Source organism: Artibeus jamaicensis, unplaced genomic scaffold (assembly GCF_021234435.1).
Source record: "Artibeus jamaicensis isolate MK-2021 breed Jamaican fruit bat unplaced genomic scaffold, CSHL_Jam_final contig_2259, whole genome shotgun sequence".
NCBI classification, from domain to species: domain Eukaryota; kingdom Metazoa; phylum Chordata; class Mammalia; order Chiroptera; family Phyllostomidae; genus Artibeus; species Artibeus jamaicensis.
In genome coordinates, this window is record NW_026521468.1 from 8,301,227 (window position 1) to 8,324,393 (window position 23,167).

General features: G+C 67.9%; 1 protein-coding gene across 16 annotated transcripts in view; it reads left to right on the plus strand.

The window, feature by feature from the left end:
• Positions 1-22,567, plus strand: part of BAIAP2 (BAR/IMD domain containing adaptor protein 2) — a 44,829-nt gene extending 22,262 nt beyond the window's left edge. For 3 of the 16 annotated variants that reach the window (XM_037157730.2, XM_037157736.2, XM_037157724.2), the window contains exons 4-14: positions 1,776-1,837; positions 2,074-2,145; positions 2,505-2,642; positions 11,588-11,740; positions 13,297-13,521; positions 13,646-13,847; positions 14,377-14,581; positions 15,175-15,243; positions 15,720-15,882; positions 16,583-16,617; positions 22,138-22,567. In XM_037157730.2, the coding sequence (XP_037013625.2) occupies positions 1,776-1,837; positions 2,074-2,145; positions 2,505-2,642; positions 11,588-11,740; positions 13,297-13,521; positions 13,646-13,847; positions 14,377-14,581; positions 15,175-15,243; positions 15,720-15,882; positions 16,583-16,617; positions 22,138-22,207 (1,394 nt within the window). In that variant the 3' untranslated portion in view covers positions 22,208-22,567. Of the gene's footprint in view, positions 1-1,775; positions 1,838-2,073; positions 2,146-2,504; positions 2,643-11,587; positions 11,741-13,296; positions 13,522-13,645; positions 13,848-14,376; positions 14,582-15,174; positions 15,244-15,719; positions 15,887-16,582; positions 16,618-17,157; positions 18,606-18,772; positions 18,818-22,137 lie in introns of those variants that run through there. The other 13 variants (XM_037157734.2, XM_037157728.2, XM_037157735.2 and 10 more) reach the window with 8 other exon arrangements.
• Positions 22,568-23,167: the final 600 nt, after the last annotated feature.

Genomic DNA, 23,167 nt, shown 5'->3' on the forward strand with positions numbered 1-23,167 from the left:
GCGGGCGGACCTCAGCGGCTGCTCGGCGGGGACGTGACCCGCAGGCCACTCAGCGAGCTATCCCACTGGCACGAGTGTGCAGATGGGGCCCGTGACAGCAGGCAAGTCAGTGGTACAGGGCCTGGGGGGAGGGGTGTGCTAGTAGGGGCAGGTTTCTGTTTGGAGTGTTCTGGAATGGGGGGTGGTCCCCACACTGAGTCTCACACGGGCCTGGGCCCTGTAGCATCAGAGCCCTGTGCGTGCTGGGGGCTGTGTCCCCACTAGAAGGCTGGACCAGTCCCTTCTGCTGCTGCCCGGGGCTGGGCTACCTCCCTGGGGACAAGGGCTCCAGCCAGGCCACCAAGGCTGCATGTCACCTCTGTGGGCAGCAGAGGTGGGGGCGACCATCCCCACACCAGCTGCCCGAGACACAACCCGTGTCCAGCCGACGTTTCTTGCACGTCCCATGTTACATGGGTATGTGCCTGTGTGTATTCACGTGTGTGTGTGTGGGGGGTTTCTGGCTGCCCCAGCCCCGCCTTCCCTCTGGCGGGGGACGTAGCTGTGTGGACTGAGATTCCCTCTCAACCTGAAGGCCCGAGGCCATGTCTGGAGCTCCTAGGCCGCCTGGGGTGCAAGGCTCAGGGCTGGGGGGGCGCACAGGGTGGCCTCCCCCCGACCTGGCTGGCAGGGCGTGGCCAGGGCGGGCACGGGAGGGGGCGCGACCAGCTCTCCGACACCTCTGGGTCTTCCGTGCCGTCTATGCTGCGTGTGCCCCTCATCGCCGGTCCTTGCTGCCGGTGGCCCTGCCCCGGCCCCACTCCCAACCCCGTGCTTCTGCCTGGCCACCCGGGCCCAGGGTCTGCTCTCTCTGTCCCTGTGTCGGGGGCCGTCCATCTGCTCCGTGACGTCCCCGGAGCCCTGGCCGTCCCGTTGGGAGCAGCACCGGCTCCATGGCCCCCTGGCACACCCAGGCTGGTGAGATCTGAGTGGCTGTTTTAAAGCCAGTTGTCCGAGTTCGGGACTGAGCTGTGCTGGGGCCCCAGAACCTGCAACCCTGGGGCCGAGGCATCGATGCTGGAGTCGGGACCGGGAGAGGAGTCCCCTTTCCAGCAGGTGGGCCTGGGCAGGGCCCACCTCGGGCTCTCCTTGGAGCCCAGGAGGCGGGGAGAGGGTCACAGAGCACAGGGTGGACGCAGCTCCCACAGACTCTGGCTCTGAGGACCTTCACCAGCCCTCTTCGGGGACCAAAAAGGACACTAGGGGACAAGCGATGTCACCACTAGGGCTGAGGTCTTGGGGGCACAGCCTCGTCCCTGAGGTGGGGTGACAGTCCCCTGCAGTGGCTCAGGGAACCCTGCGGCGCTCCAGGAGTGCTGGGCTGGGGAGGGGACACCCTGGTGCGGGCAGCACTCGGGAATAGGGTTTGCCAGACAGTGACCGCCTGCAAGGACGGGGTGCTCTCCTGCTTTGTGTGCCCACAGGCGGCACAGGCAGCGCTGCCACCGAAAACACTCTCAGCAAACCTCTGCCGATCCATCGGCTGACGGCGCCCAGCGCTCTGCAGCGGGCGGGGGGAGGGCACCTCCGTGTGCGTGCGCCCCAACGCCCGGGCGGGGCGGGGTCTCTCGGTGCCACCGCTGCCCTGTGTCTCCAGCCCTCCTGTGCCTTCGCCGAGGGGACCCCTGCCGTGTTCTCTGGGGTCTGCTGCCCGGCGCCTCGCTCTGGTGGGGGTGATGGGGAGGCTGATTGGGGCACTGATGTCCCATTTTCCTTCCCTGCATGTTGCTGTCCAGGAGACGTCCTCTTCCAGATGGCGGAGGTCCACAGGCAGATTCAGAACCAGCTGGAAGAGATGGTGAGGCCCAGGCCCCAGGGTGGGCCTGGGACAGCGGGGCGGGCGGGCGCAGGAAGCAGGGTGGTCTGGCATTCGGACTTTTGTCCAGCATCCCCCACACACACCTCCTGGCTCCGTGGGGCCCCCCCTTTCCCGGGGGTGGCTGCCTGTGCCCAGACAGGACCCTGCTGCCCCCTCCCATGCTGGGTGCCCCGGGCCCGCGCAGGGGCGCCGACCAGCCTGTGCTCCCCCCACAGCTGAAGTCCTTTCACAACGAGTTGCTCACACAGCTGGAGCAGAAGGTGGAGCTGGACGCCAGGTACTTGAGTGTAAGTAGCCCTCCCCTCCCCCCCACTGTTCAGACGTCTCCCTCCCCACTGTGAGGGCCCTCAGCTTCCTCCAGGGGCTCCTCAGCCCCAACATTCCTGCCCCTTGGAGACGGCGCTGTCCTGGGGTGAACCCCACCCACCCGGGTCTGCTGCTTTCAGTGAGGATGATGATGTCAGGGCTGTTCCAGGGACCCCCCCCGCACCCCCTCTCTGACCTGCTGCAGCCCCCTCGTCTGCCTTGTGGCATCGGGGGCGTGAATCAGGGCAGGGGGGCAGCTGGAGGGGCCCCCAACCCAGCCTTCACTCCGGGTGCGGAGGGGAGCGGGGCTCATGGCGGCCGCGTCTTGCCCGTGCACCAGGCGGCCCTGAAGAAGTACCAAACGGAGCAGAGGAGCAAGGGCGACGCACTGGACAAGTGCCAGGCCGAGCTGAAGAAGCTGCGCAAGAAGAGCCAGGGCAGCAAGAACCCGCAGAAGTACTCGGACAAGGAGCTGCAGGTAGGCCCCGCCGCGGGGACACGCAGGGCCTGGGCGGCCCTCTCCTGACAGATTTTGGGGGTGAGTGTCCCCTGTCCCGGAGCTGGCATGGTGGCCGGAGTGGCCTGGGCCCCCCGCCCTCTCTGGCAGCCTCAGTGGGGCGACGGAAGGTTCTAGATGGGCTCTGCCCGCCCTGCCTCCTGCACCTCGGCCTCGGAGGGCGACCCCAGACCGGTCCTCTAATGAGTGTGAGCTCGCCCACCTGGCCCCGGGCCTCCGGGCGCACAGCCTCCCAGCAGCCCTGTGGTGTGAGGCAGATGGCACTGGAGGGCACGGGATGGACCCGCCTGGCGTCCTGTCACTCAGCATCTCGTCCGGGTCACGGGCCTCGTGTGCCGCGCAGGGCAGGCATCTAGGACAGTAGGGCCCCTGGCGGGCTGGCCCGATGCGCCTGATCCGGCAGAAGCCCAGCCAGGCGACACCGGTCAGGCCCAGAGCACCTGCTGCCCCGGGCCACACAGAGGAGGCGGAGGAGGGGACAGGGTGCCCACGTGTCTGTAAAGGAAACACGAGGGGCACAGCCCCCCAGCCGGTCAGGAGTGGCAGCGGCTGGGAAGCGCCCTGGGGTGGGCGGGGGGTGGTGCCTGGGGGTGACCCCTCGCCTTCTCGAAGGCCCACCCTTCCTGGGAGCTGTCAGGCTGCCTGGGGGTGTGCACGTGACTCCGTGCGGCTGGGGCTCCACTGCCCTGAGGGCCTCGCCTCGCCCTGGGACTGAGCCCCGTCCTGCTGGCGCCCTTTGTGAGTCTGGCGCCCCTCTGGGCCCGGGGGCGCCGGGCTGGGCCACAGCGGGTGGGACCACCCTGTGCTCGTGGGTGGGGCAGGCGCTCCAGCCGCCCCCCCCCACGCCTCCAGCTTCTCCTGTGTGTTTCTTAGCTGCTGTGACAGTCCCTGCTCTCTGAGTGCGCCTTCCCTGTGTTCCTGCCCCACTGCCTCGGGCCCCCATGACCCGTCACTGCCTGGGCTTGCCACTGGCGGCCTTGGACGCAGCCGCAGTGGCTGCCCTGGAGTCGTTTCTGTGAATAAGTTCCTGGGAGGGGGGTTGTTGGGTGCGGCCTAGAAACAAACACACTGGTATCGCTTGGTTTCTGTTCCACCCTTGATGCGGTTTGCCATTTTACTTCCTGAAAGTCTTGACCAGGGAATAGCGCCCCTGCTGCTTGGGAGGGGAATAGCTCCCCCAGTGCCCTTGCTTAGAGCTTTAGGGGAGGGGGCTGGGCTGGCTGGTGACAGGCAGGGGACTCAGGCTGGCTTGTCGGGGTTCCACTACCTGCTCACCCGCCCCTCCCCATGGGGCTGCTGCTGGCACTTTGGTGGAGAGGTGACACACGTGTCCTGTGATGCACCCACTTAGAGTGCGCGGTTCCGGGGTTGGGGCGCAACACCACCTGTTGCCGTGGACTCACTCCGGGGGTGCCTGTGGATGGAGTGTCGCGCAGGTGGCCTTTTCTGTCTGGCGTGTTCCCTGCAGCACAGCGTGCTCCCGCTCCCTCCAGGTGGCAGTGAACTTGGAGGCTCTGTCCCCAGCCGGGCCCTCCCCCTGGACCAGCGGGTGCTGCTGGGACCGCTCTCTGGGAGCCGTCAGGGTCTGCAGCCGAAAGGCCCAGGTCTCGGCAGAGCCTCCCCCTGCAGGGGAGGGCCAGGGAGCCGTGTGGGCAGAGACCCCGTCCCCGCCCCTCTGCCCGCTGCGAACTTCCCTAGGACAGCCCTCATCTCCTGCCCCAAGCTGGGCTCCGGACCCCAGGCCTGCAGAGCCCGGGTGGGATTTGTTCTCTCTACTTCAGGGGGCTGGCAGGGACACGCGTGGGCTCACTAGACCCTGGTCTTTCCCTCTGGGGAGTTTGGGGGTCTTCTCCCCACCCCACACAGCTGTCCCCATGGGGGCACAGCCACCAGGCCCTGGCAGTTGGGTCTGGATCCTAGCCCTGCCTCTCTGGTCCCGTGGTCATGGTGAGCTCAGGATCCTCCCAGCCTCGGTTTCCCCACTTACAAGGTGGCGCGCTCTCTCCCACCCCCGGTCTGGGCACAGCCCCCTCCTCCTCTCCGTCTGCTGCTCTGAGCCTCCCTTCTCTGTTCAGTCCTTAGCCACCAGGCTTGCTATGGCCACTTTTCCCAGACAGCCGAGTTCCTCCGGGATAGGCCGGCAGCTGTGCCCACAGGTGCCCCCTCGGTGCTTGGCGTAGCGTGTGCCCCGCCATTTGGTCACTTGTGTGAAGGAAGCTGGGGAACCGCCCGGGCACGGGTGTGCTCTGCTCCCCGCGGTGCGGAGCCCTCATGTGCTGAGGGCGGGGCCCCAGGGGCCACAGCCCCCGAGAGGGTGGCTGTTTCCGCCCCCGGCGGCTTTGCCGAGCTGTCCGCTGGGGGGCCGAGGCCCAGTGCCCAGGGCTCTTGGAGCTAGTGCAAGGCGCTGTGAGCAGCAGACACACTTACTCCAGGCTCTTCACGTCGCCTCCTGTGAGCCCAGTGGTGGGTCACCCAGGATCATGGTGGCGGCTGCCCCCCAACCCTGGAGGGGAGATGAGAGAGGTGAGTGCAGGTGTGCCCACGCACTGTCCCGGGGGGCGGCCAGGATTCTGACCAGCCTGGGCTCCCAGGGCTGCGTCCTTGAGCAGAGGGAAGGTGGACGGTGCCCCAGGGGTGAGTGGCCTGGGGGCTCTCACGCTCTGCAGGCCCCTCCTCCGCAGCGCAGGCCAGTGGAGGCGGGGCCTGGACCCCACGCTGGCCCAGGGGCCCCACCGGAGCCCCCACATGGCTCTCCTTGGTGGAGGAGATGCCTCCCTTGATGTGGCTGTTGCTGAGGTGTGGGCGCCACGTGGTTGCAGGCATGGGCTTGCTCGGAGCTCGGGAGAGGTGGGCGGTCCCTCCTGAGTGTCATCACGGAGATGACTTTGTGCCATCTGGAGCTGGGCCACCTGCTGTCCCCCAGCCCACGCTTGAGCTTCGTGAGTGTGAGGGGCCCCAGGAGAGCCGCGAGGCTGCCTCGGAGTCCACAGGTCACCCGTCCAGCATGGGCCCTGTCCACTGTCCTCCAGGGCTCTGCACCACAGGGTGCCGTCACAGGCTTGTCCCCCTGGGCTGCCCTGAGGACAGGACATCCTCAGAGCCACAGCCATGGTCCGTCAGGTGGCAGGGGAGGTGGGAAAGGTGCTGCCGTTGGTCAGGCCCCGCCCCAGAGAGAGGAAGCCCGAGCCCGACGCCCGTCTGTCCGACAGCAGCGGTGCCCGCGAGCGGGACTAGGTCAGAGCCGGCCGCTCTCAGGAGCTGCGGGTAATTGTTTCGGGACTTCCTGGGCGGAACTGGCTCTGATTCTAGGTCGGGGAGCGAGCGCGGAGGCACCCGGAGCGCTAACTGGGGCGCAGGGTTCTCTCCGAAGTAGGTGCGCTCCCAGGCCGTCCTCCCGGTCAGTGCTGAGGGACTGCCTGTCTGTGGGGGAGACCTCGGCGGAGACCGTCTGTGGAGGGCGTGTGGTCACAAGCCTCGTCTGGCGGGCCTGTCCCTTTGTCTTGTGACCCCTCCTTGGGTGTACGTGAGTGTGCTGTAGCTGCCTGGCGGGGCTCTCACTGCTTCCAGGTCGCGCTGACACCAGCCAGCACGTCTCTTGAGGGTCTTCTGGCCAAAGGCTCCGGCAGGCATGCAGCCGGCCCGAGAGCTGCCGTTCCAGGCAGGTTGGGCGGCTTGGGGAGCACTCTTCCTCTCGTGAGTCCAGAGGGATTCGGGCAAAGCCTCCCCCTGCTTTTGCTCCACCCGCCCCAGCCCGGCCCAGCTCCGACTATGGGGCACCATGTCTGTCAGGGGGCAGGCCAGGGTCACGCATGTCCTTCTGGGCCCGCCTGCAGGCTTTGGGGACTGAGGCAGGAGCCACCAGGACCCCCCGGGCAGTGTTGGAGCCCCGAAGGCAGAGGCCAGTGAGTGGCCAGGGAGAGAAGGCTGGGTTCTCGGGCTGCCGTGGGGCCCCTACTCAGGGTCGCCCAGGTTCCAGGGGCTTTGCGGCCAGACCTGCTGCGCGGAGTACAAAAAGCCAGGGCCTCCGACTGTCCCGGGATTGGGACAGCCCAGCCCTTGGAGCTGCTGGTGGGCAGAGGCAGGCGTGGGCGGCCCTCCCCTGACTGGGGGGGTGGAGGTGGCCTCGGTGCTGGAGCTGCGAGGAGGGTTCGTTTGGCCCCGACCCTCCTGTCTCGTGCTGCTCCCTGAGATGGGGCCGTGGTGGGGGAGGGACGTGCTGGCGGTGGTCCCTGGTCCCAGGGGCCGGTGCCAGCCACGGCGTGTGCTTTCGAAGGTCGCGGGGCCACGGTGGCCACACAGGCAGGCTCTCGCAGGCCTGGTGTTAACCGAGGCGGCCTCCCCCGCCTGGGCCCGCGATTTTGAAGGGGCGGGCATCCCAGTTGTGGTCTGAGAAAGGGGAACGGCGCCTTCTATTTCGGGCTGTGCAATTAACCAGGCAGAGACAAAAGAACCGTAATTTGGGTCGTCAGGAAGGGTGATGCAGAGGCTGGTCCCGTGATCATGTGGCGTGTGAGCCGTGGCGGCCAGGGCCTCATGAGCCTGCGCCGTGCTCAACACCCCGAGGCCCAGTCAGGCCGTGGGCCTGGTAGGGGAAGGAGCGTGAGAAACTCGAGGCCACTTACCTGCGCGGGCTCCATGTCGGGAGGTGGCATCAGGACATCCAGGTCCCCTCTGGGGACTCTGCTCCTTTGAACCCCAGGGCTGAGCCCTGGGGCACTCTGAGCTCCCTGACTCCCCAAATGGGTGCTGCCTGGGGCGGCACAGATGGCAGCCCAGAGCCCCATCGGGCACACCTGTCGGGCACACCTGAAGTGGCCACGTCGGGGAGAAGGAAAGAAGCAGGTGGAGCTGGTTGTAACGGCACACGTATTGTGGAACCCACGTGCAGTGACTCTCAGCACACGGACACGTAGGAATAGCGATGCAGCACTCTGTGTCCCCCTTTTCTATGGCTGGTAGGGGGGTGAGCAGTGGTGACTTGGCAGAGGTCCCCAAGAGAGCAGACCTTGTCGGTGTGGATCCTTGAGGGGTGTCCCTGGCAGCCACCCAGGGCTGTGGCTCAGGACCTCGTGGTTTGCTGAGACCTGGTTCCTGGGGACAGGTCGGTCTGTGGCCCCCAGGGCTTTGTGTAGTGCTGGGCGGGGGCCACTGGGGGGCACAGCCACCAGCGCATGCCAGGGGCCACAGTGCGGGGGCGGGGCGGGGCCACTGGGACCTGTGGGCTGTGGGTGCCTTGCTAGCCTCATGACAGCTGTGCGCCCTTTCCAGGGAAGGTGGGGGCGTGGGGCTCATGGGTCACCAAACTTCCACCCGAGGGTGCCCCCCCAACATGGTCTGACACAGCTGAGTGGTTGGGCCAGGCGGGTGCAGGATGGGACCCCCACCTAGCCCCAGCCTGAGTGGCACTCTGAGCTCGTGTGTTCAAACGAGGTTTTCAGGTTCTCTGACCCACTGAACCGTGGCTGCTGCCCGCCGCACCCACGGCCCCAGCGCGTCGGGGGTCTTCCCCTGCTCACCCCAGGCCCCACACACCAGGGACAGGGGGCACAGGCCTGGTCCCAGGCTCCAGGGAAGCCACTGGCTGCAGCCTGCAGGGGGGAGTCAGGTCCCCTCCCTGTCTGCTTGGAGTGACAGGGAGCCTGTGGCAACAGTGGGACGGCCCCCTCGCCCTGCCACCACGGGGGCCCGAATCGTGGGGAAGGTGCAGCGCCGGTGGACCGGCCCAGCCCTGGCTCAGGCCGTGCAGGAAGGTCCTGCCCCCTCCTCTGAGTCACCTGCTCTGGAGGGGGGCAGAGGTCGTGGCCCCCCAGCTTTGTCCCCTCCCCGGTAGAGGGCTGCTCCGCCCAGGGTGACTCAGAGGGAGAGCCCCAGAGCTGAGGCGCTTCAGCCCGCGTTTCTATAGCGCCGCCGTCGCCATAGTGCCTGCTAAGCAGGGAACAGGCAGAGGCGGGAGGGGCAGGGCGCGGGGGCGCCCGCTGCGCCGCCTGCAGCTGGGCCCTTCTCCGCTGCTGTCGCTGAGTCGTCAGAGGCAGGGCCAGCCCTGCTCTGTCCTCCGCACTGTCCCGGGGAGCTCGGACACTCCACTTCTGGGGGTCCGCCTCCCCCTCCTCGAGGGGGAGCTCCTCCCGTGGCCCCAGGCTGTGCCTGGCAGAGCTGTAGCAGCTGGCGACCTGGGAGAGAAGGTCAGGACAGCCGCTGTTCCTCGACAGAAGTGGTGGCCGCGTGTCCTCGCTGGCGAGGGCTCTGCCCTGGCCACTGCGCTCCATGCTGCTGCCCGCAGCCAGACAGCCCGGGACCCCTGTGGGAGGTGTCGGCTCTGTGGTCCAGTGGCCCCACCGGGGCAGGCAGCCGCCTGTCAGGCCCGCGGAGCTAGGGCAGCACTTCTGCTGCCTGCTCCCCAGAGGCCTGGGCCCCGGGGAGACCCCCCTGAAGCTCCTGGTTCCCGCCTGAGACCTATCTTTGAATAAATGGAAATCTTAAAAATAAGCACCACGCCCTCTCCTGCAGAGGAGGCTGCCAGACCCCGCTAATGAGGCCGGCGCCCTGCGCTGGTGCAGGAGAGGTGACCGCAGCCTGGAAACCCAGAAACGGCCCTCAGGCGCCCGAGGGCCCAAGTGCAGGTGGAGCTTGGCTGGCGCCCCCCTGGGGCCGTGTCCCCATTCATGGCATCTCTGTCCTGGGGTGGCCGTTCAAAAATTCACCTTTCTTTTCTCCGCAGTCTTCATTTAGAGGACTGCAGGCCATCCCCCCACACCGGAGCTGGTGGGGACACTGGGGCAGCAACAGGGAGGGGGGCAGCAGTGACACAGGACAGGGTGGGGGACACCCGTCTCCTTCTGGGGCCTTGTAGGGCTTTTCACAAGTCTGAGGCCCCGCTGTATGTGGGGACAGGGACCAAGGAGTTGCCCTTGTCTCCACTGTTCCTGGTGGTCCCCTGGGGCAGGGACAGCCAGGAGCAGAGTCAGCAAGGACTCCGGGAGGTCGGGGTGCACGTCTGTCCCCCACTGTCCTTGCATGTGCCCCTCTCACTCGGAGCAAGCCCTGCACCTCTCAGGTGCTTCTATCCACACAGGGCCCCAGCCCTGGGCCGCTGTGCCTTCCTGTCCTCATAGACCCTCAGGGGCTTTGAGGTGAGCAGCCCCCTGGGCAGGTGCCCTGGCGACCTCCATAGCCAGGCGATCTCTGAGGGGCCCTCCCAGCCCCCCCCTTGCTGTGCTGTTCAAGGCCCCCAGAACACCAGGGTCTGCGGGCGCCGTGGTGGGAGGCACTGGTGGGTGCGCATGTTGGGACCAGAGGAAAAGTGCCCGGAGCTGTGGGGGGGGTCAGGACAGAGGAGAGCACACCCCCCACCCCGCTACCCGCCAGCCAGGCCTCTGGCCCGTGTTCAGACCCTTTTCCAGGGCTGGCCCGGCTCTCCCCCCAGATGCCCTCCTGGGTCCCCTCAGGCGCACCTGTGGCTGCTACTGTCTTACCCCTGGAGGCAGTGGTCTCATTTGGGGGTTTGGGGTAGCTATTTGGAGGCTCATTTAAACTGCCCTTGGGGAATTCACTGTGGGAAGGGGGTGGTCTGCAGGGCCAGGATCAGGAGACAGGGCTGACCTGCCTGCAGGGGGCGTGGCTTGCTCACCTGGCAGAGTGCACACTCGTGACACCGTTGGGCATGGGCCCCCACCCAGAAGGCTGGTCCTCACCCCTCCAGCCTGCTCTGGGCCCCGCTGTGGCCGCCCACCACCCAGGCTTGGTGCCGCCCACCCTCGCTGAGTCAGCGCTTGCAGGGGGGGACACCCCTCAGCCCGAGGATGGGGCTGCTCTGCGAGGGGCAGACTCAGCAAAGGCCTCTTCCCAGATCAGCCCAGCAGCTGGTTGGCCTGCACACGGCTGCGCCGTGGGCCCTGCAGGCCACCCAGAGTGCACCTGGGCTGCTTCTGCTGCGCACGCTGCCACCCACAGTCCTGTGCAGCCCCGGCACAGAAAGTTCCGCCTGCGAGTCAGAACCCTCCACGCACCCCAGCACCGGGCCCTGGGCCTGCCCGCCCCACAGCCAATGGGTGGGAATGAGTCACGCGCCAGCCTCGGGTGCTGGTGGGGCCTTCCTGGTTGGCGTGGTGGTAGGTGGTTGGAGTCAGGGTCTGTAGGAGGTGCCACACACAGCCACCAGAGCTCACCCAGCAAGTCACGTGGCCAAGGCCTGGACCAGTGGGCTGGTGGGGCCTGTGCTCCGCCTCTGGTGGGCGGGGCCGGCAGGCTAACCTGAGGGAGGGCAGCGGCTCCTTGGTCCCTGCACAGTCCTCCCCACCCGTGGGCAGGGTCTGCTTACGATGTGTTTCAGTGACCCCGAGTTTGGGGGATGCACTCACTGTGACGTTCGCCGTCTGTGGCTTCAGGGCACGGGGGCAGTCACCCTGCTGCGCAGCCGTCGCCACTCTCCGACTCCAGAATCCCTGTTACCCTAGACAGACTCTGCCCCCACTGGATATCAGCTCAGTCCTCCCCCCACTTCCTGTCCCGTGAGCCCGCAACTCCAGCCGTGGTCTTGGTGCTTCTGGCAGCTGGTCACTGGGTCTGTGGGACTAGGCCAAGTCGAGGTTGTCACCTTCACAGCCGACTGTGCAGTGGCAGGCAGGCCAGAGCGGCTGCTCCTGACAGCCTTTGATGAAGGGGCTGGGGCTGCAGAGGGGGCCCCTCTGCCAAGACCTGGGGGGGGGCAGAGGGGATGGGGCTCAGTGCTCTCTCAGATCCCAGCGTGGCTCCGCCGGCTGCCTCTGCAAGGCTGCTCTGTGGTCTGGGGCTCCCAGCGGCCACCTGGGTCACTGTGAGCAGTCGGAGGCACAAGGGGCCACCAGGACAGGTGGCGGGGCCGCCCTGGCCTGGGCGTCATTGGATGTCGTCCTGTCTCCCCCCCCCAGTACATCGATGCCATCGGCAGCAAGCAGGGCGAGCTGGAGAGCTACGTGTCAGAGGGCTACAAGACGGCGCTCACCGAGGAGCGGAGGAGGTTCTGCTTCCTGGTGGAGAAGCAGTGCGCCGTGGCCAAGAACTCCGCCGCCTACCACTCCAAGGTGGGGCCGCTCGGGCAGGGCGCGGGGGTCCCCACAGCTGCTGGTGCCCAGGAGTTTTGGTGCCCGGGCGTTTTGAGTTTCTCAGGCAGAGGGTTCTAGAAGGACCAGGTCAGAGCCCGTAGGTGTCTTTCAGAGCCTAACGGCCTGTGGCGAGTCCCCACTCGGGGCCGGCCCCTGACGGGGTGCACTGCCGGGGAGCCCTGGGTGGGCCCTGAGCCCCCTCCCCACAGGCAGGGGCTGGAACATCCCAAGGACGTGGGGCTGACCGGATCCCACGGGTCATGCACACGCAGTGTCCCACCAGTGCTTGTCCCCTTGGCCTGGCCACTAGGGAGACACACATCCTCCTCCTTAGAGGGGCCCCTGCCTGCTGGCCCAGGCGCTCAACAAGGGCACAGCTGGGCCGGGGGCCCTGGGGGAGCCAGGAGGGCCCGCTGGCAGCTGGGGTGTGAACTGGGTGTGGCCTTCACCTGCCCTGGGCTTGCCCTCTGCCAGCCTCAGGGTCGGCAGCAGGGGAGGCTGCGAGGGCCCAGGCGAGCTGCAGTGGGCACCTGCGCCCTCTGGTGGCAGCTGGGTTCTGGTGCGGGTCAGGGAGAAAGCACAGGCACAAAGCCGCCGTCCTTGGGGTAACCACTGTCTCTCGATGACCCCTGACTTCCCAGTCATGTGGACCTGGCCGCCAGGTGGGTTTAGAGAGTGCAGGCCGTGAGCAAGGCCTCAGCCTGTGCCCAGCAGCCAGTCCCCACCGCTGCCCTGGGGCACAGCCTCCAAGCCCAACGATGCAGGGCTTCATCGTCCAGTGGGGCCCTGGGCCACCCTGGCCATCTCAGACCTGGAGCCGCTCAGGGCAGCTCGCTGACCCTGCGTTGCCCCTGCTGTGCCGAGTCCCTGCTGGCCTTTCTCACCAGCACCCAGACCTGTCAACCACGTATGGCCCCCCAAGAGCCAGAGCAGAGCTAGGTTTCAGCTGGTGTCCGCGGTGGCGGCTGCGGGCGCCGTGCGCCCAGACGGACACGGCTCCATCAGCCCTGTTCCTGAACAGCGGGCAGTCTGGGCGCTCTGCTGGCCTCTGGTCCAAACGTCGGGGGGCGGAGGGGACACCCCCTGCTCAGCAGCAGTTTGCCCGTGTGCTCCGGTGTTGCTGTGCGGAGCCCCCGCCACCAGCCCCAGGCCTGCCCATGGCCACTTCTCGGTCTCCGGCGGTTTGTCCTCAGGGGGCGTGCTGTCCGTGGCTGGCTCTGTGCATGTCTCCTTCCTCGGGCCCCAGGGCCCCCGCCAGGTCAGACCTCGTTCCCAGTGGTCTCTCCACTGCACTGCCCACTGGGTGGGCCAGTCCCCTCCCGCTGGGGGCAGAGGCTCAGGTGGCCGGGGCGACGGCGAGGCGCTGCCCGGTGAAGAGCAGCCTCTGTCCCAGCCGGGGCGCCTCTGGGGTGGGGGTCTCATGAGGAGCCTCCCAGTGCCCAGCGGGGCTGGGGCTGCCCCGGGACGTCGTCACTGGGCCCTGCCGCAGCCTGCGGTTGGCCCTGACCCTGCCCTTTCTGCTCCCCCTGCTTCAGGGCAAGGAGCTGCTGGCGCAGAAGCTGCCGCTGTGGCAACAGGCCTGTGCCGACCCCAACAAGATCCCGGATCGCGCGGTGCAGCTGATGCAGCAGCTGGCAAGCAGTAACGGCACCGTCCTCCCCGGCTCACTGTCAGCCTCCAAGTCCAGCCTGGTCATCTCAGACCCCATTCCCGGGGCCAAGCCCCTGCCGGTGCCCCCCGAGCTGGCCCCATTTGTGGGGGTGAGTGCTTGGCCCTTGGAAAGCCCCAGTGGGTGTGGGAGGACGGCCCCTCCACGCTGTCCACAGCCGAGTTCACTGGCTGGGCCCTTCCGCAACCCTGCACCCTCGCCGCCTCTCCCCACAGCGACTGTCCGCCCAGGAGAACGCGCCCATCATGAACGGCGTCTCGGGCCCAGACAGTGAAGACTACAGCCCCTGGGCTGACCGCAAGGTGGCCCAGCCCAAGTCAACGTCTCCTCCGCAGCCACAAACCAAGATGAGCGACTCCTATTCCAACACACTGCCCGTGCGCAAGAGCGTGGCCCCGAAAAACAGCTACGCCACCAGTAAGGGCTGCATGGGGGCTGCACTGGGGGCCAAGACCCACCCTCGTGCCCAGCAGTGAAGACACACCTCGGGGGAAGTTGGGGGACTCGGGGGCTCACACGCGTGTGTGCATAGGCACCTCCCTGGGGGCCCCTTGGAGATATCATCCTGGACCCCCAGCCTTCCTCAGGGCTCCCCGGCTGAGCCGGGCCGGTGCCGGGGCAGTGGCCAGAGCCAGGAGGGTGGTGCTGGGGCAACTCCTGCTCCTGCGGGGGGACTCTGGGGCACCTCTGCCTGGGACAGGCTCAACCCCAGGGGGTCTCGTCACAGGGTTTCCCAATTCGCCGGCGGGAAGGCAGAGGCTCAGCTGCAGGGTGAGGGGTGGTTCCCAGCTGCTCCGCAGCCCCAGCACCCAGGTCCTCCCGGAATCCCCGTCCACTGGGCTCTGGGGCCTGGCGAGTGTCCGCCAGGGTGGATGCAGTGATGGGAGGGCGGCCTCCCTTCACCCCCCTTGGGACAGGGCGCCCCTCACACCTCCCTGTGGCCCAGCAGCCGAGAACAAGACGCTGCCTCGCTCCAGCTCCATGGCGGCCGGCCTGGAGCGCAACGGCCGCATGCGGGTCAAGGCCATCTTCTCCCACGCTGCCGGCGACAACAGCACCCTGCTGAGCTTCAAGGAGGGCGACCTCATCACCCTGCTGGTGCCTGAGGCCCGCGACGGCTGGCACTACGGCGAGAGCGAGAAGACGAAGATGTGAGTGAGCTCAGGGGCCGAGGCAGCCCCTGCGTGGGGCTCGGGGAGCCTGTGGGGGTCGCGGGGCGACTGCGCAGAACCCGGGCGGCACGGGCCCCGCCCTCACCTCCCGACCCTTCACGAGCCCGGGGCCCAGGCAGTCGTGGCCTCCCAGCTGGTGGAGGTCAGTCCTCCTCCAGAAGCCTCCCTGCCTCCCCCACGGCTCTCCTGGGCAGAGCTGGGGTCCAAGAGGTTACGCCTTCATGGCGTCTCGTAATGGGCACTGCCGGTGAGGGCCTCCACCCTCCCACCACCACCACCACTGTGGTCCAGGCACAGCTGTTGATGAGATGGGGTCCCTACTGGGGCACCGTCAGCCCTGCCACCTGCCGACATAACAGAAGGGAGGAGCTCCAAGCAGGGTCGCCTCCTCCCAGATCCTCCTGTGGTGTTGCCCCGCGGGTCCCCACTCATTTCTGCAGCCTGGCGAAGCGGGGTGTGCCCAGGGAGCAAGCCGGGGCGTCCTGGTGTCCCCGGAGCTCTGGCGTGTGTCCCAGCCAGGGGACTGGGGGACCGGGGACCCTGCCTGCTCTCACCCCAGCCCTCTGTTCCAGGCGGGGCTGGTTCCCCTTCTCCTACACCCGGGTGTTGGACGGCGATGGCAGTGACAGGCTGCACATGAGGTGAGGGTGCTCCTACGCCCGGGCGCGTGGCCGGTCCTGCACTCTGGAGAGGGGCTGCGGGGAGAACGGGCTGCTGTGGATGGCGCCAAAGGGGCCACTGGGGTCTGGTTGCAGAGAGCCCGGCTGGGCTTCCCCCGGCCCGAGTGCCACACGCCTGAGGGGCTGGGGTGGGTGGGTGTGGTGGTCCTCCGTGACGCAGGCAGCTGCCTCCACTGACCACCAGGGCCCCTCCTCCCAGCGCTGGCCCGGGGCACGCCCTGCTGCCCTGTGCAGACAGGGAGGGGGACCCCAGCTGCCTCCCACGAGTCCCCCAGGTCCTGCAGGGGTCCTCAGCAGAGCGGGAGACTTGCCCTGGAAGCTGCGGAGGGACTGGGCGCCAGCCAGCCTCCATGTCTCCCCTGCCCACCTTTGTGCCGGGTTCTGGGAGGGGAGGGGTGCGGGCGAGCGCGGCCCTGAGCCCCTGCCCTCCCCCGCAGCCTGCAGCAGGGGAAGAGCAGCAGCACGGGCAACCTCCTGGACAAGGAGGACCTGGCCCTCCCGCCCCCCGACTACGGCACGGCTTCCCGGGGCTTCCCCGCCCAGACGGCCAGCGCCTTCAAGCAGCGGCCCTACAGCGTGGCCGTGCCCGCCTTCTCCCAGGTGAGCGCAGTGGGCCTGGGGCCTGGTCCACCGAGGCAGCCACGCTGGAGGGCCTGGTGCTCGGCAGGTGTGGGGGCGGGTCTAGGCCTCGAGATGGCTGGACGCTGCTCCTGGACGTGAGCCCGGGTGTCACGCCGGAGTTAGTGTGTGGGAGACCCTCCCGAAGAGCTTGGGACGTGGCCGGGGCCTTCAGGGAGGGGCCGGTTTAGCCCGGTGGGGGCCTCGGGCCTCCAGGGGTGGGGCCAGCTGCTGGGCAGTGAGACGCCCCACCCCAGCTTCACCTGGGGCTGCCCAGGGAGGGGTCAGCCCACCACCCACTGCACTTCGCTGTCCAGCCTCTGGGTTTGGTGTGTGCCCAGAGCGCTGAGGAGGGCGTCTCCGATGCCCCGACAGCCTTGCTGTCCAGCCCACGCACCACTAGTTTTGGGGTCCTGGGTCCTGGGGTGGCCTCCCACCACCCCCACTCAGGTACCTCCCCACTGTGGGGCTCGTGGGCCCTGGCCCGTCTGCCATGGGAGACACGGGGGAGCAGGTGGTCTGTCCTGCCTGGGTCACAAGTGTAAGGTGGCAGACGGGCGTCCCTCTGTTGGATGTGTGCGGGAGACCTGCACACTTGGGTCAGGTGGGGCCCCACCTTGGAGATGCCGCCTGGCCCCCCAGGACCGCCAGCCAGCCTGACCCGCCTGCCTTCCCTCCCCAGGGGCTGGACGACTACGGGGCCCGGGCCGTGAGCAGGTAAGGGGCGTTCGGGCTGAGTGCGGGGGCTGTGGGGAGTGGGCCCCTCTGCAGGGGCCTGGCCGGAGACCAAAGGTGTCCTCTGCGGGTCAGGGTGAGCAGGGCCTAGGTGCTCCTGTCCTGCCCCGCCCCCCATCCTGAAGGCCTGCAGGCCCCTGAAGGGCAAGGTGCCCTGTCCCCAGGCTCTGACGGGTGGCTCTCCTGGAGCGCAGCTTCTGTGCTCTCCTCGGGTGGGTGAGAGCGGGTGCTCACGGGAGCCTGGTCCCTCCCGCCACCCTCGGACCCCCAGGCTCCCCAGGGGGCCCAGTGGCCCCTCCACCCGGCTCTTTGGTGGCTCTGCTTCCTGGCATCCAGGTCTGCCTTGTCTGCTTGGTGCGGACAGCAGGGGCCCTGCCTGGGCTCTGCCCTCCTGGCTCTGGGGCCTCTCCGGTCACCCCACCCCCAGGGCCAGGTCATTGGGTGGCCGGCCAACCCTGATTGGCTGAGAAGGCTGCTGCGGGGCAGGCGCGTGGCCGGCAGCTGTCCTTGCTTTGTTCGCAGCGGCAGCGGCGCGCTGGTGTCCACAGTGTGAGGGCGCCGACCTCGGGCAGCCGCCGCTCGGGAGAAGCCTCCGCACCCGCGTCTGCCCGCCCTCCTTTGGTTCCCTCCTGAGCTCTCGTCGGCGGTCCCTGGGCCGTTTCTCTTCCCCACCTGCCCCCTCTCGCCTTTGGTTGGTGACCCAACTCCGAGACCCTCAGGGCCCATGGTGCTGCCCAGCTCTGCTCCGTGTTTACGCACCCCCGGTGTCCTGCCAGGCGGGCGTCCCGGCCTCTGCTCCCCGCCCGCCCGCCGCGACGCGCTGCCCCTCCCGAAGGCTCGCCACAAGCCAGCGCTGAAGTTTGAAGAAAAAGAAAAATCTTAAAAAAAAAACCCTGAAAACAGGGAAAGGACTTTTTTCCCTGAAACAAAAAGACATGCATGGACTCCGGTGTACGTCCTGTTACTCACGCACTTGACCTCCCCCGGCGCACGCTCACCGTCTGCCAAGAAGGGAAGGGACCGGGGCTCCCGGAGGCTCATGGCCCCGCGGGCACCGTCCAAGGGCCACCCCCGTTCGGGGCCTCCTGAGGGAGCTGGCCGCTCCTGTGAGGGAGGCCGTGGCCCAGGCCTGGCCCCAGCCTCGAGGCCGGGTGCCCGAGGCCTGCCTTCTCTGTGGACGCTGTTGCACGGTGTACAGGGACCGGGGCGTGAGTGTCACTTCTGGCGTGGCGGCCTCACACAGTGCCCTGATGGGAGGGGGTGGGGAGCAGGCGCTGCCCGGCCGCACACGGACATTCCAAAGACTTCCAGAGTCCACCCCACCCCACACGTTCTGGAAACTGGTTCTTTAACAGGCCCTGTGTGGGAGTCTCAGCCACCTGGCTGCACAGGGCAGGGCCACCAGGAGGGTGGCTTTGGGCACTCCGCCCACGTGCCTGCCGTTCTGGGGGAAGCAGGCAGTCCCTGCCCCTGTCCCTCCTAAACACTCGTCCTCTTGTGTGTCTTGGCGACTTCAGAAAGAGACTTGCTGGACTTGGAGGTTACTGGTGTTGCCGCCTCACACCCCAAGTCTGGGCAGCGGGGGGGGCGGCCCCCAGGCCCCCCCGCAGGAGCCCAGGACAAGGTGGACGCTCCTCCTCCGACCTGACCTTTTGCGAAGCCTCCCCCAGATCAGGGCGTGGCCAGCAGGGTGTGTGGCAGAAGCCACTCAAGACAAGGACAGACCACTCTGTGTCTGAGGAAACCGTGAAGCCAGAACCTGGACCTGTGCAAAAGAGCCTCGGGTGGCGTCCCCTGCAGACAGGCCCCCCACCCGTGGGTGCCGCGTGTGACGGACGCACAGACGCAAGCGCGAAACTCGGAGCTCGTGCGAAGCCGTCAAGCGCTGAAGATACTTTTCCTGTTTCTTTTTTTAAATCTGAATTGTGCCCTGTACTGCAGTGGTTTGAATAAAAGTTTTATTTATTGCATCGAGTTGGGCGCAGCGCCTCCTTCCAGCACCCGCATGCGCCCCACGCCGCTGCCCCTGAGGGACGCCTGTGGTGGCCGGGCCGCGCGTGTCGACCCCTACACGGCCCCCCGGCCCTCGGGCCACAGCCGCCGCAAAACCAACAGCCCTGTGTTCCCTCCCTTGCAGCCCCGACGTGGAAGTGGCCAGGCTCTGAGCCGCCGCCTCGAGTTAGTAAGTGCCGGTGTCCTCGTGCTGGTCTGTGCGCGGTCACAGGGGCTGTGGACGGACTCTCTGGCCTCTGCCGGACAGGAGGGCGGGGCCCGGGGGTCTGTCCACCTGCTCTGCTTAGGGTCCTGGGCCTTTGCTGCTTCTCGGTTGCTCCTCGGGCTCACGGGCTTCCTGTCTGGGCCGCTCCGCCCCCCACCTGTGGCGCCGCCTCCGCTGCTGGGCACTCTCCGGGTTTCTCCCCTGCCTCTGCTGGGTGCTTGGACCACAATCAGGGTGGGCCCACCAATCAGACCTCAGGCTCCTTGGGCTGCGGGGCCCCGAGGGCGTGGGTGTGGGGCCCAGCCTGCCGGGGAGGGGACTGCTGCAGCCTTGAGGGCCCCGGGGTGGGGGGGGGGTGCCACACCGAGGCCGCGCCCAGCTCCCCACACTGGCCCTTGGCCTTGGCACCTGGCCACCTCCTCCGACAGCTCAGGTGACAGTCCTATCCTGTCTTGGGAGAGCGTCTCCGACAGCCAGTGGGGGTGTGGGTCCTTTCAGGGTGGCCCCTACTGCTCGTCCATCCCACATCGTTGAGACGGGGGCCCTGTGCAGCCAGCACCTTCACGCTTTACAAAGGATGGTGACCACGTGACCCCACTGGGGGTCGCAGCCTTCCTCCCTGCAGGGGCCAGACCACCCAGCAGCCCTGTGCGGTGGCTCTCCTGTCACTGCCTGTGTGGGTGACAGTGGGCAGGAGTTCTGGGGAGAAATGTGCCCAATGTTTGGGAACAGGGTGGAAATGCTTTTGCTGTGGCTCAGTGGCCATCAGCCCAGGTCTGCCTCTGGCTATGCTGGTCCTTCCGTGATCCTTCCAGGCCAGTGGGGCCGCAGCATCCTTGCCTCTGGAGGCACTAGAAAGACTGGAGGCTCAGGGACCGCACTCCTCCGTGTCAGACCTGGGGCACAGTGGATGCCGGCGAGGCTGACGTGCTCGGCCCCCGGTGCACACAGCATGGGCCTGGCCTGATGCCACAGCTGGGGGTGGGGTGCCAAGAGCCACCTCCGGTCGACTGTGGGGCCCTGCGCAGCTCTGCACAAGTGGCAGCCAGGGTGGGGGGGGCACCAAGAAGACCCAGAAGGGCCCGCGGGCCGATGCCCGGGAGATCGGTGGGCTGCAGGACGAGGAGGCCAGTGCAGAGACGGCCCTGCTGGGGCCTCCCGGCTCCAATGCACCAGAGGGGCCAGGCTGCTCCCGGAAGTGCCACTCTCATTCACACAGTGGGCCCAGGAACAGCCCTAGGACCCCGACCCCCGCAGTGAGGCACGTTTCCTGAGAGCGGGACTGAAAGCTGCCCCTCGACAGTGGTGTGGCTTGGTGTCCCCGTGGGCCGCCCGGCCTGTGCACTGGGGCCCTGCCTGGGCCTGCCCCAGCCCTCAGCGACCTCGGGCCGGCTGTGTCTGCAGTAAAAGTCCGTTTCTGGTGTAAAAGCCTCCGCTGGGCGTGCCTGTGTCCCAGCTCAGGGGAGCCACGTGTGGCTCTTGGCAAGGGGACAGCTGTGCCCTCGGAGCCCCGTGAGGGCCCGAGCCTGGACCGTGCTGATGGGCCCCATAGCGCTGCTGGGAGGAGGCCCGGCCTGGTGCCCGCCCTGGGAGAGGGCAGGTGGAGGGTCTGCTGGGGGCCGAGGGTCCCAACTTAGCACTGAGTCCAGGCCCCGCCCGGAGTCGCAGCAGCGCCCTCCCCAGGGCAGCTGGTGAGTGGGCTCTTTCCTGGGAGGAACGTTGTGGAAGGTGGTGGTGGATGTCCAAGGAGACTGTGCCCTTCCTCTGGTGCGAGGGGCTTGGAGTGGGCAGCGGCCCCTGTGTCCTCAGGCCCGGCCATGGGGACCGGCGCATGGGCAGGTGGTGCTGTGCGGTGTCGGGAGCAGATGAGGAAAGGGCAGAGGCCAGACACCCTCTGGGTGGGGCCCTTCTGGCCCTACAGCGGCCCCTGCGGAGGGTGAGCTGCCTGTGGCCCTTGGCAAGAGGACAGCTGTGCCCTCAGAGCCCCGTGAGGGGCCGCCGGCCCGGTCCCGTGCTAGCCCCGGGGTCAGTGGGAGTGAGCTACCCACACCCATCACCTGGACCACTCGGCCCCCAGCTGCATGCAGTTGCCGGAGCCTCTTCCTCCGCTGGCCCCCCGAGACTGCCCGCATTCACCCTGGGTGGGGCGGACGAGGGCACAAAGCCCCCTCTAGAACCCAGGCCAGTGGCGGGAGCAGCCAGGGCATGGGCCGCCCTGTGCCCTGGGTCCCACTGGTCACGGCAGACCCGGCCTTGGGAGCTTCCCCGGTCCCGCCTGCGGCACCGAAGCCCGCCTGCAGAGCCCAGAGCCGAAGAGAGGCCCAAGCAAGCAGCCTGCGGTCCCCCGAAGGACTGGAAGGGGCCTTTCCCCTGGGGTGGTGACGCCCCGAATCAGAAGACCTTAATGAACGATCTCAGACGTCACTGTCAGGACGCAGAAGCCATGCCTTTGCAGATAGCCTGCTTTCAGCAACCTGCCCTTTCAAAATGTCAGTCCAAAGCGGCTGTTCGTAGAGAACGCTAAGCCCCCCGCCACGCACTCTCCCCGTGGACGCCGCCTGCAGTGCCAGGAGCGCCTCCGCCCCAGGTAACGGCCGCGGTGCCGCCCGCTCTGCCCGGAGTGTGGTCCCGTCCGTGCTGAGCCCTCTGTGTCGCACGCGCCATCTGTGCTGTCCACTGCCAGGCGGCGCCCAGCCTGCTGTCTGGAGCCTCCAGGGACTCCGGGCACGGGCTTCCCCAGACCAGGCCGGGCGCTGGCCCCTCGTGCCCATCTCGTTCCATCTCAGCCTGTTGTCTGGCCCGTCCATCTGTCCGTCAGCTGCGGCCTCCGGCATGCAGGGGCGGGTGTGGCTCCCCTGGGGACAGGTGGCTGACGTGCCTCGGTGGGGTGGTCAGCCAGCAGCCCCGTGGCTGCCAGTGTGCGCGTTCCTTGTGTCTGTCGTGTCCGTGGGGGGATGGGACCGGGCCACCCTCTGAAGCCCGGGGCCCACGGGCTGGGTTGCATGGGCTGCTGGGCTGCGTCTGGGTTCACGTGTGGCCCTCGCAGACGGGCAGCGCTGAGCCCCGCGGGAGGCTCCCCAGACTCGATGCGGGCCTGCTGCGGGTCCAGACGGAGCCGGTCTGGGGCCCAGGGCCGGTGCGGAAGAGGGCAATTCAGGGTGGGGGCGGCGCCCTCCCTTCCTGGCTCTCCCAGCAGCCTCCATGGTCCGGCTCAGAAGCTGGGCCCAGGGCGGCTCGGGGGTGCACAGCACCCCACACTCAAACCCTTCTCCTCTTCTCCTCAGGAACCCCTTCGCCAGCGTTCAGCTGAAGCCGACAGTGACCAGTGACAGGTCTGCCCCCCTTCTCAGCTGACGGCCACCTCCGCACCCGTGCACCGGCCCCTCCCCCCACCCCACCTGTAAGCTCTTTTGTTACAGCCCATGTGCTCGCCCTTCGGAGATGCACCTGCCCCTCCGCCTGCCGGCGCCGTGCCCGCTGCAGTCCGGCCGGGGCCGGGCCCTGGCTGCTCCCTCCACAGGGCGCCTGGGCTGTGACCGTGACGAGCTGGAGGGCTGACTGCAGCCGGGACCCGCTGGCTGGGCCGTGGGCAGGGGCGTCTACCGGGTGGGGGAAGGACTTTCGTCAGCTTGTGGTTGACAGGGGAGTCCAGCCCCACCCCCACCCTGTCCATAGCTCCTAGGTGTCTGGTCAATAAACAGACTGCCCTCCTGCCCCCGTTGTGATCGTCGGCCCCCTGGGGCGGGGGGCTAGGCCGCCTGCCGAGGGGTCCTGCGGGGTGACTGGTGGGAGCCCCTCGGCAGCTGTGGGAGCCTCTCCGTCCTAAACTCGCCCCACCCCCACCCACGACTGCTGCAGGGGCCCCAGCCTACTCCCCGGGGCAGGCAGTAGGCACTGCGGGCTGGGTCCCCGAGTTGTGTGCTGTGGTGGGGGCTGGTTCTAGCACAGCATTCCTGGGGGCCGCCCCTCCCCACCCTAGCAGCTTCCACGTTTCAGCAGAGATGCCACATTTTGGAGACTTTATGACTGGATCCGTGCCACCAGACATTTGTGCCTGGAGTTCAGCCCTGGCGGCGACAGCCCCCACCTGGGGCGTCTCCCAGGCAGAGCCGCTCCTCCCGGACCCTCTGAGCAGCCTGCCCGCACCCAGACAGGGAGCAGGAGGCAGGCCGGTGGGCGTACGGCCCCTCCCCTCCCAAGAGCTGGGGGTGTGCCCGGGGGGGTAGATGGGGCGTAAGGTGGCTGCTTGGGCTGGGGGTGCACAGAAGCCTCAACTCCTCAAATGGTTTCAGCGGCCCACCACTGCCCCCTTGT